This window comes from Cryptotermes secundus, unplaced genomic scaffold (genome assembly GCF_002891405.2).
Source record: "Cryptotermes secundus unplaced genomic scaffold, Csec_1.0 scaffold401, whole genome shotgun sequence".
Classification (NCBI taxonomy): Eukaryota; Metazoa; Arthropoda; class Insecta; order Blattodea; family Kalotermitidae; genus Cryptotermes; species Cryptotermes secundus.
Window position 1 is genome coordinate 795,472 of NW_019731223.1, and position 17,435 is coordinate 812,906.

Sequence of the window (17,435 nt, forward strand, 5' to 3'; positions counted from 1 at the left end):
ATAATAATAATAATGATAATAATAATAACAACAACAACAACAATAATAATAATAATAATAACAACAACAACAACAACAACACGGAATTATGAGAGTACTTACCTTCGAAGTTGATCTTTCCACCAGCTGTGTACACTGCAGGGTGAGAGAGTGTAGCATCACCAAAACCAATGAGTGTAAAGTGTACATCACTGCACAACAGAAAGTTTAGCATCACCAAAGGAAATAGAGTACACTCCTGATTATACATTTTAATGAAGAGGATATATGCATAAAACATAAAAAACACAGCTCAAGATACTTCATGAAAATTTGGGTACACACAACATTCAATTTACTTAATTATCTAAAAAAAACTGCATGTCTTATGGAAAAAGTTTATTGAGTATAAAATGTATGTCTTACTTTGTTCTGCAACTTTTTTTTGGAACACTTTTTGCTTCAATAAATATTTAATGAGCTAAGTTCAAGATATTCATAGAAATATACATCGGTAGTCATACAAAGTGGTCATTAAAATTGTCTGATACAAATTAAAATAAAAAGAGCTAAGCAATGTTCCATACAGTTCTGCAAAATAAAATTTCACAAAGGTCTATCCAGCAGTTCTTGAGTCGTTTCATGTTACACAGATGAATGGATTAACAAACTAGTGAATCCAGTAGATGGTATGTAAGATTACAAACATGTCTACAATGGCACATAGATAGGTTGAAAACCTATTAATCTATATATAGACAATTGAGAATATATGGTAAATTAAAACATATAAAAGAAATACATATATTTAAATATTATCAACAAGTAAATCTATGGGTACCCTCTCCAATATTTACAAAATAATTTTCTTTTATTACTTAATTTAGGCATGGTATGTGTGATAGGCATATGATATACATATTGATATTCATCAATCCCAGTAAAGTTTCTTTTCAACGATACATGATACCAACTCTGTCTTCAGTGCAACCATATATTATAGGTCTTTTGTTTTGCTCTCCTTTACACACTACATGTTTCGGCCACAAACGGCCATCATCAGGTGTATTACTCATGTATCTGTCACACTGCACTTAGTTTAACATTTAAAATTTAAAAACACAGGTCTTCTTGATTGTTCGTTTCATTGTTATTACCAAAATTTGTTTGATGTCTTTCTTATTTACACACGTCAATTTTGATTTCTTTGAATTAGCACTTATAAAATCCTCAGTTCTAATTTTAAAATCGTTTCCAATTTTCCTCTAAATTTAAAATTTAAAAATGTCAGGGTTACTCGCCCTATGTCTATAGTGCTGCAGCAGCTACTTCTTGTATCTAGTACTGTACCGGTGTTATTCTGTGTAGTCTCTGTGTGTGTGCCACTGCTTGTCTTTACTACGTAGGATGGGATTCCACGTTACTTAATCCTTTAAATCTGTGTGTTTACAAGGTAAAGTGTCTTTAGTCATGATTTTCTGAAAGTCTACTTCTATGGGGATATTTTTGAACAAGTACAAGCAGTATTACAAACAAGCTGGAAATGTCACTACACATTTTGCAAGTTCTAACTACTTGTGAAGTTTCTGTCATTCTAAAATTAAAACACCAAAATGAGTGATTCAGTGGACAGAATATTTAAGTTTCAAACACAGTAGCAAACACATTATTTTTTCTTATAATTATGCTACATCCAGATAATAACTGCAATACTATGGACACCCTGACTACTATTTTCTTGACTATAAGAGGTTTCACATGAAATGAGGATCAAATACTAAAATGTCAGAATAACTGAAGTTATATGCACACTTACGTTATTCCTTTTGCCTTGAGATCATTGGTGAGCGTTGTAACAAGTGGTGTAACGAGTTCCTTGAATATTTCACTGTTCCTTATATCTTGCTCTACAACAATCACAATATCAGCCGCCTTTTGTGGTACTTTCACACTGACTGAATCACCTACTTCAACTGGGGGACCGCTTACTACTGGGCAGTGGACTGTAATCACATGTGCAGCTACATTAACACATGGCTCATATTAACATCAGCTGAAAGCAATCCAGTTTTAACTATTTTCACAATATTTCTTGCATATAAAGATACATTTAAAGACAAGCAATGCATGAATCCAGGTAGGATATTAATCAGTTCAACTTAACTCCTTGCTCCATTGTAAGATAAACCCCTGAGCATAAGAGTGTAGTAATATATCAATGTATAGTTTGACAAGAAGTCTAAATGTCATGTACACTTGGCATAATTTAGTAATAATATGTCTTGTAAGTTGCATGTTCAGTTCTCTTTCTTAGTGGGTTATATAATGACATTTTCTGTATTGAGGCCACACAGTGTCAAATAGTAGGGCAACTGATGAATTTGAAAGCATTATGAAAGAAGTGGTGATGACATAACCGAGATACTATTCCATCCCTTGTCTTGAGTAGTTCAAGGAAACCATGATAAATCTCACTCAGAATAGTCAGCATTCCAGGCAAGATTCAGCCTGAGCACCTCTCAAATATGGGTCTTCAGCATTACCTCTAGATCGACCTCTTTGCTGTGGTCAGCTCTGATTCAACACCAGGTGGGAGTTTGGCTGGAAAGCTATTAACTTTTATGTGAAGGCAGTATCTTTATGTTCTTATCCCCATATATTTAAATTTGAAAGAGAATCAAAATATTTCAGTTTCAAGGCAGACTCTTAAATGTGCAGAACACAAATGCCTTGATATTGATTACAAAGTCCTTATGCATGGCATCCCATTCCAACTTCTTATGTAGATGAAATCTTCTCATCTAGAAGACTGAAAGTCTGTGCTGTATTTGCTTCTTAGACAGTCACTTGCAAACATAAGAAATTAACGAATGATCCCATCATGGGTAAAATGCTTTGTCATCGTCTATGTAACATAAAGTTAATTTTACTATTAATAAGAGCACGCTGAATGTTTTCATCACATTGTTAGGGACAAAAACTAATTGTCTTCAAAGGTATGAGTAAGATATATTTAGCTATTAAATGCTTACTGCTTTGAATTGCCGTACAAAACAAAAATTTTAAAACTGCTTATGACTCTTGTAAAATTGGTAACTGCTGTCACAGTATTCATCAACAATAAACACCATACAGAAAAGATTTGTTATAAAGGAGGAGGAGGATGACAAATACATACAGCATGGAATATAGAAACTTAAATGCAATAAATGCAAAAGATTATATACAGAATATTACCTTATTAAACGCCATATTTTACAGGATGGTGTGTTGCAACATCAAAATAAGTAAAAGAAAAATTCATATTAATGTGTACCTTGTAGTCCTTCCTCAAAAAGTTATAATAATTAGAAAATTTCATCTCTGAAAAACAGATATACTGAGAGCATTTTGTTTTTCATGTTGTGATCATAGACATCCAGTTGAAAACATCACAGAATTTTACATTTTACTGGCATGAGTTAGTGGCCACAATCACTGTAATATACTATAAATACACTTAAATGGACTGTTGGAAGTTGTGTCATTCAATATATCTCTTCATATGTAGTTTCAACATGATTATACTCCACCTCATTACAATTATGAAGTGGGTTAATGGCTGCCTGAAAATTATCCTGTACACTGGAATGGTCACGAACATGAAGCTCCTGTTTCCTGTTCTGCACGCTCACCTGTCTTGATTCATGACAATATTTTCTATATATGTATTTGAAAACAAAAGTCAATGCCACTATAGTCTATGACAGGCATGTCCAATATCAAACAGGCTGTGATCGACTTTTTAGTGTCAAAACTGCCAGTGATCACCACCCCCTTCTATCGCCGTACCTCGCTTTAAGCAAAAATATTGGTAAAAATAACACGATACATGATGTTTGTTGTAAAAGCAACATACATTGAAAGTACAGACTACTTTAACATGTATTTTCCCTTCAAAATCTGAATATAATCACACTATAAGTGAATTTACATGCTTTTCATGTATAATTTCTTTATAGTCCTATGAGATCAACCAAAAATCGTCCTGCGATCAACGCATTGGACATGCCTGGTCTATGTTAGGAAGGAACTGTGATACAAAAAATAAAAAATTTCAAGTGATATAAAGAATACACCTGAAATCTTTGAATGCTTGCAAGGATATTTTGAGCACCTCTTGTAAGAAAGTGAAATTAAAGGGGTTATTAACTGCTCTTTTGTTTGTTTTCTTCTTACACAGAAGCTGTTAAATTTAAGAAATATTTAAGGTGTGACCATGAAGTTGAATGAATGTATAAGGGGTGGGCTTTCTTGGCCCCATGAAGTTGAAAGTAGAACAGATGAATCTTTTTAAGGAAGGCTCTCAGGTATATATTCATATAAACTTTTAACTTACATTATGTTCAGAAACTATCATGTAACATATGACATGTAATAATGAGATGCTACGTATAAGACAAACTGGGAGATATTTCAAAACAAGGTATGGTGAACCTATCCACAGCATCATAGGCAATGACAAGTCATAATAGGAAAACACATACCTGACATCAAAAATGAATATAGAAAATTTGAAGATAGGATGGATATTTTGAAGATTATGCAAAATCAACAAACAATGATGACTGGAAACAATTCTTCATGCCTATATTTAATAAGGTAGGATTAGCCATAATTGAACAACATACCGATCAAACCTTTCAAACTCACACTAATTAAGAGATACATATCAACAGGAGAGCAATACAGGATATTGCAAATCATGCAAGTTGCGGTCACTAAAAATTACAGCCTAAGTCGCACTGAAGATGGCTGACAAGCCAAAATGCAAAGAGAATTTGTTGTGATACACGTATATGGCCATTTACATGAAGCAACTTTATTAGAAATAAAATCTGTGACAAAAATATAATCAATACATAATTGTTGTAAACAGTGTTTTGTTAAGCAGTGAGTCAAGGTTTCTTGACTATATTCCTGGAAATAAATGAATGTCAACAGAGTCCACAGGCTCCCAGGCTGAAAATATTTTATATTACCACCAGTGAATACAAAAAAAAAAAGGAGGTCCCCACCATTGGCCATAGTTGTCTTGGCCAGCTTATAATCATTTAGTATTTGCATGCTATACCTATGATAACACTTCGGCCAGGGCATGTATCTGCATGTGAAATGATCTGTACTATCAGGGAACACAGTTGTGCAGTAGCTGTCTTTATGTCCTTGAAACTCCTTTACGTTCATTATCATACCACTCAGTCACGCTAATAAACATCAAAAAAGAAAAAGAGGGAGGAAAGAAGTAATAGTAAAGAATTGCCAGCCATAAAATAGTAACTTTATAGTATACTGATATATATACACACACACACACACACATGTCTGTATTATGTATGTATATATGTCCATGTGTGCGCGTGTGTGTGCATACATGCACACACATGTACACACACATATATATATATATATAAAACTAGAATATGAACCATGTGTTGAGAGTCACTGATTTCATTAACTCACCACAATCTGATGGCAGAGACACAAAAATAAGCCGACTGTGAACAAGAGTTACATATGCAGCAGCAGTTGAGCAAGCAGCTGCTTTCTTTGCTTCAGGTGTGGCTGCATCAGCAACAATATGTGAACAAGCTTCACGGAAAGGTGCAGATGGAACAAAGAAGTATCCCAACCTGAACAGTTAATGCCAAGAAAGATATCATTAATTACAATACTCGTATTTACCAAACTTCTCCACCCACAGCCATTAAGCTGGTTATGTTCTCCAAAGACATGTTAGAATTTTGTGGGGTGTCTTTCTGTATCAAAAAACTCACGTAAGGCTGTGGTATTGTTTAGTTCTAATTCCACATTGGAAATATTTGTCCAACAATTTGTTGGATATGTAATGAAATTCATCCTACCATTACAGAATTCAAGTAAAATTACAATTTTTAATTGACCGATCTTTCCAAACTTCATATATAATTTGACAGGTTTTAGCAAGGAAATTACAAAATATCTGTATAAAATAGGTCCAGTATATCTCAAGTGTTTAATGAATTATGGATTTTAAGAAGCTGTAAAGTCATGACTGTTTGTCTTTTAAGGGCTCTGCTCCATCGATTTGGTTAGTTAAAGATATGAGACTGTGACATGATGCCTGAAAGCTGGAATAGTGGAGACAGAGAAGACGTTCATAGACAGACAATGGCTCTGAAAACATGTTTCTGCAGCAACGAATATGCAAACAACAATAGAGGAACTGTTGGAAGTGGGGAGACAGTAAAATACAGTCATGAGTCCCATGGAACAGAGAATCAAGAATGACTGTGTTGGCAATAGCCATCAGAAAATAACCCGATAATTACTGGACTGAAGCAGTAATTAAAATATTTAAATGCAGAAATAAAATGTGTGGGAACTGCCCATACTGAGTCAAGCGCTAGCCAATCACAGTACAGAAACCACCCACTGCTAAGCATTGGCCCAGTAAACACGTTTCCTTGGAGACACGTTTCTTGAACAATCCCTCACTAGGTAAAACCTACAATACAATTATTATTGATATATAACGGCTGAAAATCATGTCTTCAGGGGAGTAGTTCAGAAGAACGTGGTGACCAAACAGGAGAAACAGACATCCATTACAAATTCAGGCTGAGACTATTTTAGGTGGACTAATATAGGAAGAACCAACTAGACAGAGATATCTTCTTCACCCAGCTTATCAGCAACCAGCGACCTTCAATTCTTCAAACAGAAATTCATCTATATATTCTGTACAACAATAAATATTTCTATAGCAATTTCATAAGTGGTCGTCTCTTCACACATCAACATCCCACAAAATGCATTAAAAGTGCAGGGGAATTCCCATTTAGTGTTCCTTTATTTAAGGGTTTCCCCTCAGTCAGGTAATAATTTCAATGACCTCAATGTTAATCTTCACATTTATAGTATGCCTTAGTTTGTGTTCAGATTCATTGTCTTAGCCCAGAGAAGCCCTGAATGGGGATTCTGCTATAAATATGTTTGTTGTGATTATACCTCAAAGGTGTGGAACCTCCAAATACGTGGGTACATTCTGGTGGTTCTGGCATGTCATGATCATGATGAGTTACTCCACTAACATCTCCACAAGATGGGTTAACTTTCCAGCTGTTACCAAAGTCATTCACTTTTGACACTACCTGAAAAAACACCACACGAAAACAATTAACACCTGGTGCTGTACACAAACCTGAAGAAAGGTTCAGTGGTTTCTTTCCCTGCCCCAGCTAAAGACAGAATCAGACTTTTTTAGATCAATATGCAGTCTTGTTATAATTTTAACTGCCAGCTAAAATGGTAATTATCAATTACTGGAAACCAATTTTGTGGTGTGAAGTGACTCTAGAGCTCTTATATACAACTATGTATATACTTTGACATTACAGTTTTCTGTGACATCTCCTATGCATTTGTATCCAGTCCTTTATCCTTTTGCATGCACATAGTACATATAGGAATTTTCTTATAAAATCCGTAATTATGGGAACATGAATTCTTCTTATGATAAAAAAAAAATGAAATTCTGCAGACTCATATACAAACTCAGTCATAAACTCACCTGTCCATTTGGCAGTTTGAAGTCATCCCAAGGCTCATAATCAAGAGTTCCCAGCAAGCCACGGGTCTTGCCAAAATAGTAGCCAGACACAGCAAAGAAACAGAAGTTGTGGTCTTGCTTACAGCTGATGAAAAGACCAGCATCATGTTTCAGATTAACACTTCCAAAGTCTTTCCATACTTTGAAGTTACCAGATATTAATGGGAATTCTGCAGGTTGTCCATTGGCTTTGAACTGGTGGAAAATAGAAACAAGGAACAAATAATAGTGCTGTTTTTTACTGATCATAAATTTTTAGATGTAAAATTTCCTAAATAATAATACCGAATGAAAAATATCGTTTTACTCCTGCAAGGTCATACTTACTGTCTGGTCACTGAAAAATTCTACACTCTCATGTTGGTCACTAACAACCAAGGACTTTGAGGCATAGTCTACTGCAATGGAGAAATTTCCATCAACAATATCTTGCAGCAGAACATAAGCACAGGTTCCCTTGAATGTGAAGTGACGTCCATCCAGGGTGATGAAGTGATATAAGTCAATCAGTATACCTTGAGCTGTAACACAAGGAAACATTATTTATACATACTGAATAGGTGAACTCTTTATCAGTAATAAAAATTATAAATACTAGTAAAATATTTCTATGACCTATTGACATTATTACGTAGCAACTGTGAAAAACTGTGTTGTTCATTTAGTGCCTCCAGATATGGTCAGTATCGATCTTTCTGAGCTCTGTCCATTTGGACAAGGGTTTAAATCTAATAATGAGGTGGGGGCAACCACAGAATGGACTCTATTACCTCCCATGACAGGAGGTAATCATGCGAATTGAGGTCACCAGAGGGTACCTGTAGTTTAATTTTGGCTAAGAAGTGCTGGAGGGGAGAGGGATGGTATTGTTCACATCCCCGAATTTATGTCTTTACTAGAGGTGAAGATTTCAGCAGAATAATCTTCGCACAGATCTGATAAGGGCTTGAACTCTTTCCCTCTGAATGAGAGTCCAAAATCTTACTGCAAGACCATGAGGTCCCAGTGAGACATACAGTATAAAGGCAAGTTCCACAGTGGGCATCCTTATATAGTACTGCAGGTATCTAACTCAGGAATGCATATCCCTAACACCTGGAGGGGCTGGTCCCCAGTAACATTAAATTCCTCTCTACATGCAAGGTACTTTGATGGATTTTTAAGTAACAAGTATTTAAATAACATATAAAATTTGTGTTGATGGTATGTTAACACAGTTATTAATAATATTATCCATTATCTCTGAGCCTTGCCTCACAGGCCCTATGTTTATCACAATTCCACATCAGTTATTTCCACTATCTTATGATACTCCATAGAAATCATATCATCCCATTGCAAGTCTGTTCCTTTGCCACTAGGGCCAGGACATCTGAGGCTTTAACATGAGTTCATACATGTTCATGTCTCCTCCACTTCTCTGAACATGTATTCTAACTCTCATTATATGAAATGAATGGTTCAGCTTCCCAGTGTGAGAAAATTGCACATTAATATTTTAGGTTACTTATATTTCCATATTTATGCGTGCTTAAATAAGACTGTGAAGTGTGTGTGTGTGTGTGTGTGCGCGTGTGCACACACACACATATAGGATTGATGAAAGTATTTATGAGCCCCTTTTCACATCAAACACTGAAAAGCTACACACTGAAAGACCTGACACTCTTCCTTCAATAGACATAGAAATAACCCAGCAGGATGACAAAGAATAAAATCGTGTTGTATAAAACATTACTAATCAGGGAGAGAGCCAGTTTGAGGTGGTAGTGCTTATGCATTTATATAAGGATGGAGAAGAGGAAGCTCATGGCATCCATGTAGTAAACACAGTCATAACAGGAGACAATATCCACGTGAAATACATAGTGTATTAACAATAAGCCTGAAGATGAAATGTTAATAGTGTAAATGTAGGGCTACAAAGAATTAATGATGATTTCAGGGAGGATATTACAGAAGCACCAAATAGTATCATTTTATGAGATTTGTGGTTTTCATTTGTGTCCATGAGAATAAACATGCAGTTAATAATGGAAATGAACTGCACACTGTGTGCAGCTGTGTAGCAGTAGACTTTACTTGCTTGTTTGCTTGCTTGCTTGCTTGCTTGCACATGGGCTGCTCATGAACTGAATGACTGATTTGTATAGTAGACTACTTAGAAGTTACACAGAATTAAATATTCAAAATAGTGTGGTCTCATACCTCTGTATGGTGGTATCCACTCCAGAGGGTTGACTGTTGGCCTGAGAGTGTGAATGAATTCCTGTAGTGTTGGAAGTTCACTGAGCCCACCAGATGTTACGAACAGGAATGGACTAAACTTGAATGCTACCAACTTTGGAAATTCAAACACTGCTTTCAGTGCAAATGGTAGCTGAAAACATATATATACTGTTTTGCAAGACATATTTCTCTAAGTACTGTGAATAAATAACTGTACTAAACAATTCCTTGAGGATATATTCATGTTAAATAAATATTATTATATCACAGAAACAAATTCAGAAACACTGTCTGAAGGGCATAAGTGGGAAAAATAAAATAAATCTCCTTGTAATAAGTATAAAATCTGTAAGATTAAAATAATACATAAAGCCTTCCTTCAGAAATAGAGAAAAATGAATATTCTAGTTGAACATCACAGTATTTTGGCAGAAAACTAGTAATGGCTCTAAAGACTAGAAGCTTAGAATGTAATCAAGTTTTACAGTTGTAATTAATTCCCTTATATATGGACGTAATAGAAAACACACACAATTTTTTAATTCCAAATTGGCAGCAAGCTGCTCTAATGAAAGAGAAACATAAACCTTGGATGCAGAAATTTTCATGATTACTGTGGAAGAGTTAACTGTTGACATCTAAGGTTCTCAGAGCAGTGGCTATGAAGATTACTGTCTTCTAGTATGTACCACTGGATGGTATGGTAGATCATTATGATGTTCCAGGGAAATTTGCTGCACCCATCTTTAAGGTATATGTGTTGATCTCTATCTCTTTTATCCTATAGATGGAGGCAGAAGGTTCCTCAGGAATATTAGTGATAATCTGCCATACCACACAGCATCACATAACTGGAGAATATAATCACTGGTTTAACTGCTGCCATGCAGTCAGGAGTTATGTCAGTATTAATGAACAATTTGAAAAAACATCAGTACTGGCACATAAAACACTCTACTTATACATTAGTTATATAGTGTATTTGTATAATGTCACACTTTATAGGCATAACAGTTATGCCTTTTGGATAATGTTTGGCATCATGTTCAAAAGGAAAAAGGGATGCTGTCTTATGTGAGAGATAAAAAGTAAGGTTTCCTGTGACATAAATTATATTCATCTGGTCTTCAGATGTGTTCTCTTTGTTAATTTCTCTTCTAAACTTCTACTCTTTTTAAGTTATGTACGTCTGCTCACCCTAAGTCCTAGGAAGCTTGAGCCTTCTACTGCTTCTGGAGCAGGGACTTGCTTGTATACAATGGTCAGGAGTGATTTCAGGGCCTTGAGGGCTTTATTCAAAATAAGTTGCAGTTCTTCAACATCATTCACTGTTTCCTTGTTCACATGCTGTAAATGAGATGAGAAAAGGAGATCATAAGTACATGTATATAAAAATATCTGGAGACAACCACATGGAACTCTTCAATAAGTGTGTGTTATACAGACAGTCATCCTCCTTAGAACAAGTTTTCTGTAAGAGGAATACACAAATATAATTTACAAGCTATAAGATTATGATAATTCTTTTAATATAAAACTCACAATAGGGACAGCCTATAAACTGAAATATCCCTTTTTCTTTCAGGGGCATGGTTTGATTTGCACTACAAACCTGAATCTGCAGTGTAATGAACCATACAGTAATATTCTTTCTTTCTCCTTTGCTGATAATATGTCCAAATTGTTATTGTTATTGTTATACAATTTTTTGCAAGGTGTAAACTCTCCATAATTTTCTCTGTCAAAAGAAGTCAAACTTTACATCAGATGCACTTTCTTGGCGGTGAATAGGTGTAGTTCAAGTTCAGTTTTGTAAATGCTGCATACCTACAGAAATAATGTGTGTCAACATTTTCTAACTGAGAACTGACTATAGATATCCAGGAAGTTAAGTGTCTGAAGATCGTATGTTTTGATGCATAACACCCCATATGTCGCAATTTATTTTTGGTTAACTCATTTCGATATTAAGTTCCACATGTTACACGATTTGCCAGGATTCCTCTGGTGTCCATTTATTTTATCATACTATGAACATTTGACAATTGTATTTAATTTGACGAGTGTTGAACTGTGCCTGGTACCGAACTGAAAAGTCTCTTGGAAGACATGAAAGCATTTATTGGAATGAAAGAACTGAATACTAAGTACTATATTATTCATTTTATTATGGCTTAATTTATGTAACAAACATTTAGCAGCTTCTTTCTTCAACTCTCACACTTCCTTTCTGGCCATACACATAACTGGCTGCACAAACATGGAAATGATGTTCAATTGTTAAAATAAGAATTGGGGGAAAGAAAAGGAAATAACAGAATTAACAAGTAGACCCAAAATATAGCAAGCAAAAGATTAAAGTGCCCCTTACTGAACTGGACTGTGGATTATTAACAAAATGGCATATTTTAATGTCTACAGGATGTCAAAATATAACCATTTTGGTAACATTATTTTCTTTCATGTCTGAGTCATCAATGAATAAAAGTAAAAATAGATTATCTATTGGTTATAGTTACATATATCTTATAGTTATATTACATTTGTTGAAATGTAATATAACAACATCAAGTCCTTCACTAATTTTGAGAAATAAATTCTGAAAACAATGAATAATTTATACAGGTATCTTGGGCAGACAGACTCAAATAGTGTACCAATGTGTTACTAATAGTAATAACCCACCACAGACAGAAGCTGCACCAAGAAGGGAGAACAGATGTAGTGAGATGTTACAATGTAGAGTCTACAGTGAAACGTTATACCAGTGGTATCACCAAATTCACCAGTATTATCTCAAAGGCCGCGCCACAGCTTAAGCGGTTAGTCGTTGGCTTCCCACCGCTGCGGTCTAGTCAAGTGGGATTTGTGATGGACAAAATGACGCTGGGGCAGGTTCCCCCCCCCCGAGTACTTCGGCTTCCCCTGCCAATCCTCATTCCATCAAATTCTCCATAAACATTATTATCACCAGTACAGGCACAATAGGACATATGGAAGCCGACGTGCCGAGGGGACCTAATATGGATTCCACCTCACACTATGTGAAATCATAACTATTGTAAACAATTTTAAGTATTGTAACTTTATCCTCTTATTGTAATCAGCCAATGTACAGTAACTGACTTGTCCTATATCATGTAACAATGATCTATAGAGACGAAATACATACATACATACATACTTTCTGAAATGTGCATACATACCTTTGAAACATAAGCCTCAACAGCACCAATTAATTCCCTCAGTTCTTCAGTTGGAAGAGAATCTTTCACACCACCAACAAAATCCTTGATTACTGCCCATGCCTGTTCTGGTAGCAAGTGTTGTGATAACTGACTTACAAACTGAAATGGTAGACAAAATACAGCATATCTTTAAGAAACCTTGATTGATTTTCATAACATCAAATTATGAATTCCTTATACTTTATAGATTTTTCTTACTTAATATAAACCACTTCAGCACTGGTGAATATTTGTGTATGTAAAAAAACTACTGATTGGTTCACTTTTAGCAAGTCATTGACATCACACTGGATTCATGTCAGGAAGCATTTCATACAGACTAAGTTTACCTTATTATAAAATGAGGTTATTTCATTTTAATTAAAAGAATAGGAGGACCCATCTTATGTTAAAAAGTTTTAACACCTAATGATGACCACTTTGGTCAAAACATGTCATGAAAACTTTTAAAGTGAGTAGCTTTTATTAAGTTATAGTAAATTATTGTACATAGGATTGCAGAACTAATTAAAAACGTTAAGAAGAAATTTTGAAAATAAAACAAGAAGTTCTAAGAAGAAGTAACAGCTTACTTTCCTTTCCCTGCAATCTGAGTATCTGATACAACAAACAGAAACATTTTTAGTACGTATGCATAATGTAGTCAATGAAACACAACCAAATATACATAACACAGTGATAAATCACTGTGTGAATGTTATGTTATTTTTGATGTGAAGTTGTTAATATTTGACATGTCCAATTGTAATTCTCTACAAGGCAGTTTATCCAGTTTGACATTTTTGGAGCTATTAGGTTCTCAGTGGCTCTGTTGTGGGGTACAGCCATTGTATGTGATCAAATATTTTGGCTGCATTTGTTTTGTTCAACCACTGTAAATGATACCTGAAGTGAAGCACTGGCATGCCAGACTTGTCAAGTGCTGTTTATGATACAGTGATCTTTTGTAGTAACTAATTTAATAACTATATGAATTCAGAGTTAATCATTAGAAGACCTTCCAAGTACTCAAAATAATTGTGCCCACTAAACAGAAGTTCAATAAATCATATATATAACCATCCAATTCAGATCAATCAAGCTTAGACCAGATATGAATCCTGATTTCAAGCAAAGCAATGAATTTTTTTTTTCATGGTTTTCAATGTTTTTGGTAATGAACAGGCAAATAAACTGGCTACTTGAATACCTCAGTTCAACAGACCTCATAATAATGAAAATCCTTTAAGTGTTCAATAGTCCTACAGTATAGTGAAGGTGCAAGATGTTACTTTTAAGATATCATAAACAGCCACTATCTTTATTTCATACATTAGCCACAGTTTCTTTCCCAACTACTCAGCTCCCTGATTACAATGTGGATAACTCCAAGGTATAGAATCATGAATGTATGTGCAAGATGGATCAATTAAGGAGAACATATGTACATTATGCAATCATGGAAGTCCATGCAGAAGCAATGGGCTTCATTTTATACAAATTCTTTTATCCTCACACACTGCATATGATACCAAATTTTGCTATCAGGAACAGCAAAAAAAGCAATTGCAGGTCACAGAGGAATTTTGTGATGAGTGTATGATGACAGAAAAAGAACAGAGAAAAATTATATGCAAGTAAAAAAAAAGACAAAACTATCCCTGTAACAGGCCATGGAGGTCCAAAAGGTTGTGAGATGTCAAGGCTCCCAAATTTTCTAGACAATCAGCTCACAGATGGCAATGAGGTTTTCAGCCTCATGCACCAGTCAGCCTTTACTCCTAAGAAGATTCCTGGCACTCATTTCTGTTAGAGGCTGAGTCAACCACAGGGCCATAGTGCAGCTGGAAGGATTAGGTCAACTAAAAAATCCAAATTGGAAATTGAACCTGCAACCTTCTAGCTTGTAGCATAATGCCTCAACCAACTATGCTACTGTGTGCTCCCTATTAGATGCAAGTTCCACTGGGAAATTAATATATGGACCTAAAATTGGCAGGTATAAAGGGGAACAAAATTTAAGATTCTTAAGTATTTCAAAATGAATATTTTATCTGAATAAATAATCAATTTGTTTTCGTCAAAATGTATGACTGGAATTGTATCATCTTTTACCTTGGGTTTATAGTCACATAGATATTGTGTACAGGTGTTTTGTTTTATAACAATTTAGTATATCTGAATAGGACTTTTCTTTAAGTTTCTTTGTATGTATATTCACAGAAAGTGAAGTTACTTTCTTATTAGATAGAGATTATTATTAAATTTGTACCATAAGCACTGTATATCATTGGTGGATCACTTAGCCAATTATGGTAGAATGGTAGAATTTCAAATATATCTCTTATGAGCAAATACCGGTCTAGAAAACTGAGATTAACGGCCATGGGGATCCACTGCACTGACCACGCGACACCATCTATCTGCTAAAGTTGGCATTAACTTCACTGACAAGGGGCGGTCACTTGGTCAGTATAGTTCGCTTGCGGGTTCCAGGCCATGGAGTTTCTTTTATGAGTAATAATAACAGCTAAAACATGTGTGCAGCATGGGAAGTGTGATTAAATTATGTTCCAGTATTTGTCATTAAGCATGCAGAAATTATTTTGAAGTGGGTAGCTATCCACAAATGTATCATTCTTTTCCTGGACCTTCACCGGCAAGTGGTGGTTGCTCTGTTGGTATAGTTCACTTGTGGCCTCAAGCCATGGAGTTTGTTTCTTGTTTGCTTTATATGTATGTGAACCACCTTGGAGTCCCTTTGCCCTCTGTACAGTTATGGGGTGACACTTGAGTGGATCATCCCGTTATGAATGTGTTAATAAGAAACAAACCATTAATGGCATATTGAATAGCATCCTTTTAATAATCTGACAAACACACAATTCAAATAAATTATATTTGAGCATCCTGTTGCATTGATCTATCACTTACTCATTTATTTCTGTCAATAATGCGACTTAAAACTGTTCACAATCTCTCTTTCATTTAAAATTACATTAAAATCACCCCAATTGCTACATGTTTCATTCCTACTTGCCCATCTTCAGGCAAGTGTTCCCTTATTGAAACTGTCACACTGCATTAGATTATAAGTCAATATATTCCATGCTATAGCATATTATTGTTCACACTAAAATGTGTTTGTGTAAGAATGAAAACTCTCTCTTCATATACAAAGGGGACAAAAATATGGACACTGCAGAAGAAAAATAATGCAGAACGAAGAGAGAGGTTTTATTCTCAAACACATTTTAGTGTGTACAACAACAAGAAATAGCATGTAATGCACTGACTTTCAAACTAGTACAATGCAACATTTTCAATAAGTGAACAGTTGCCTGAAGATGGCCAAGAAGGGCCGAAGCATGCAGCAATTTATGTAATTTAATGTAGTTTTAAATAAATGAGAAATTGTGAACAGTTTTAGGTTGCATTAGAGACATAAATGGAGTGGGTCAAATAAATTAAGTTTGTAATGCATTCCATTAAGGAGAATCAATTATGTTATTAAGTTTAACATAAAAAATGCAGGAATTTAAGAGCATAGACTGTTCAATATTGTCATCCTAACCACAAAAACTACAAAATTATTCCAACATTGTTTGGAATCCTATGTACAGGTTAATTCTGTTTCAGAAATATACGAGATAAAGATAAATTTACTCACATGCTTGTACTGTTCCTTGATATTTCCATAGACTGGAAGAGCCTTCACTTGGTCTACCAGAACACGCACAAAGTCTAGCACCTCATTTCGGATCTGGACAACTGTCTTGCCAACAATTTTGCCAGTATCTAAACACAATATTAATCATATGTACACATATGATTAAGCACCTACAGTATACAAGCATTGGTCTGTCTGTCTGCCTGCATGATCAATGTGTGAGAGTTAGAGGGTGCAGATGAGCATAGCAGGATCCATATTCCTTCCCAGCCAAAGTGAGCATTATATTGCTACAAAGAGCAGTAAGGGGTTCAGTTGCAAGTCACAGGGGTGTGCAGTCCCTTGTAAAAAACGTTCCTGTAAATACAGAACGAGCCTACAGCTGCTAAAAAAAGGAGTTTATTATGCATGAAAATAAAGGCTTAAAATGTGAGGATTTTAATAAAATCAGAAATTGCCCATTTCCCTAATTATAGGCACTGGAAGGGTGGTAATTTTATTTGGTCGTGACCCCATTTGTTCAGGTGATCACAAGATGCCACTGGTGGATACCAACATTTGAAAGAAACTTGCTGCTGGTGATCACCTATCAGACTACAGACTGTCAGAGGCCAGAAGATCACAGTCTAAATCTTCATGTTCCATTGTATTATATTTTGTGAGATGTCTCAACTGAATAAAATAAAAAAGAGTCCATTTA

General features: G+C 35.1%; 1 protein-coding gene across 1 annotated transcript in view; it reads right to left on the reverse strand.

The window, feature by feature from the left end:
• LOC111866503 (apolipophorins) overlaps nt 1-17,435 on the reverse strand; it is a gene marked incomplete at its 5' end in the record, with an annotated part of 136,840 nt that overhangs the window by 7,170 nt on the left and 112,235 nt on the right. The window contains 10 exon segments of the mRNA XM_023855502.2: nt 103-191; nt 1,796-1,982; nt 5,482-5,651; nt 7,009-7,151; nt 7,571-7,804; nt 7,937-8,130; nt 9,818-9,989; nt 11,036-11,185; nt 13,045-13,185; nt 16,736-16,863. Of these exon segments, the coding sequence (XP_023711270.2) occupies nt 103-191; nt 1,796-1,982; nt 5,482-5,651; nt 7,009-7,151; nt 7,571-7,804; nt 7,937-8,130; nt 9,818-9,989; nt 11,036-11,185; nt 13,045-13,185; nt 16,736-16,863 (1,608 nt within the window).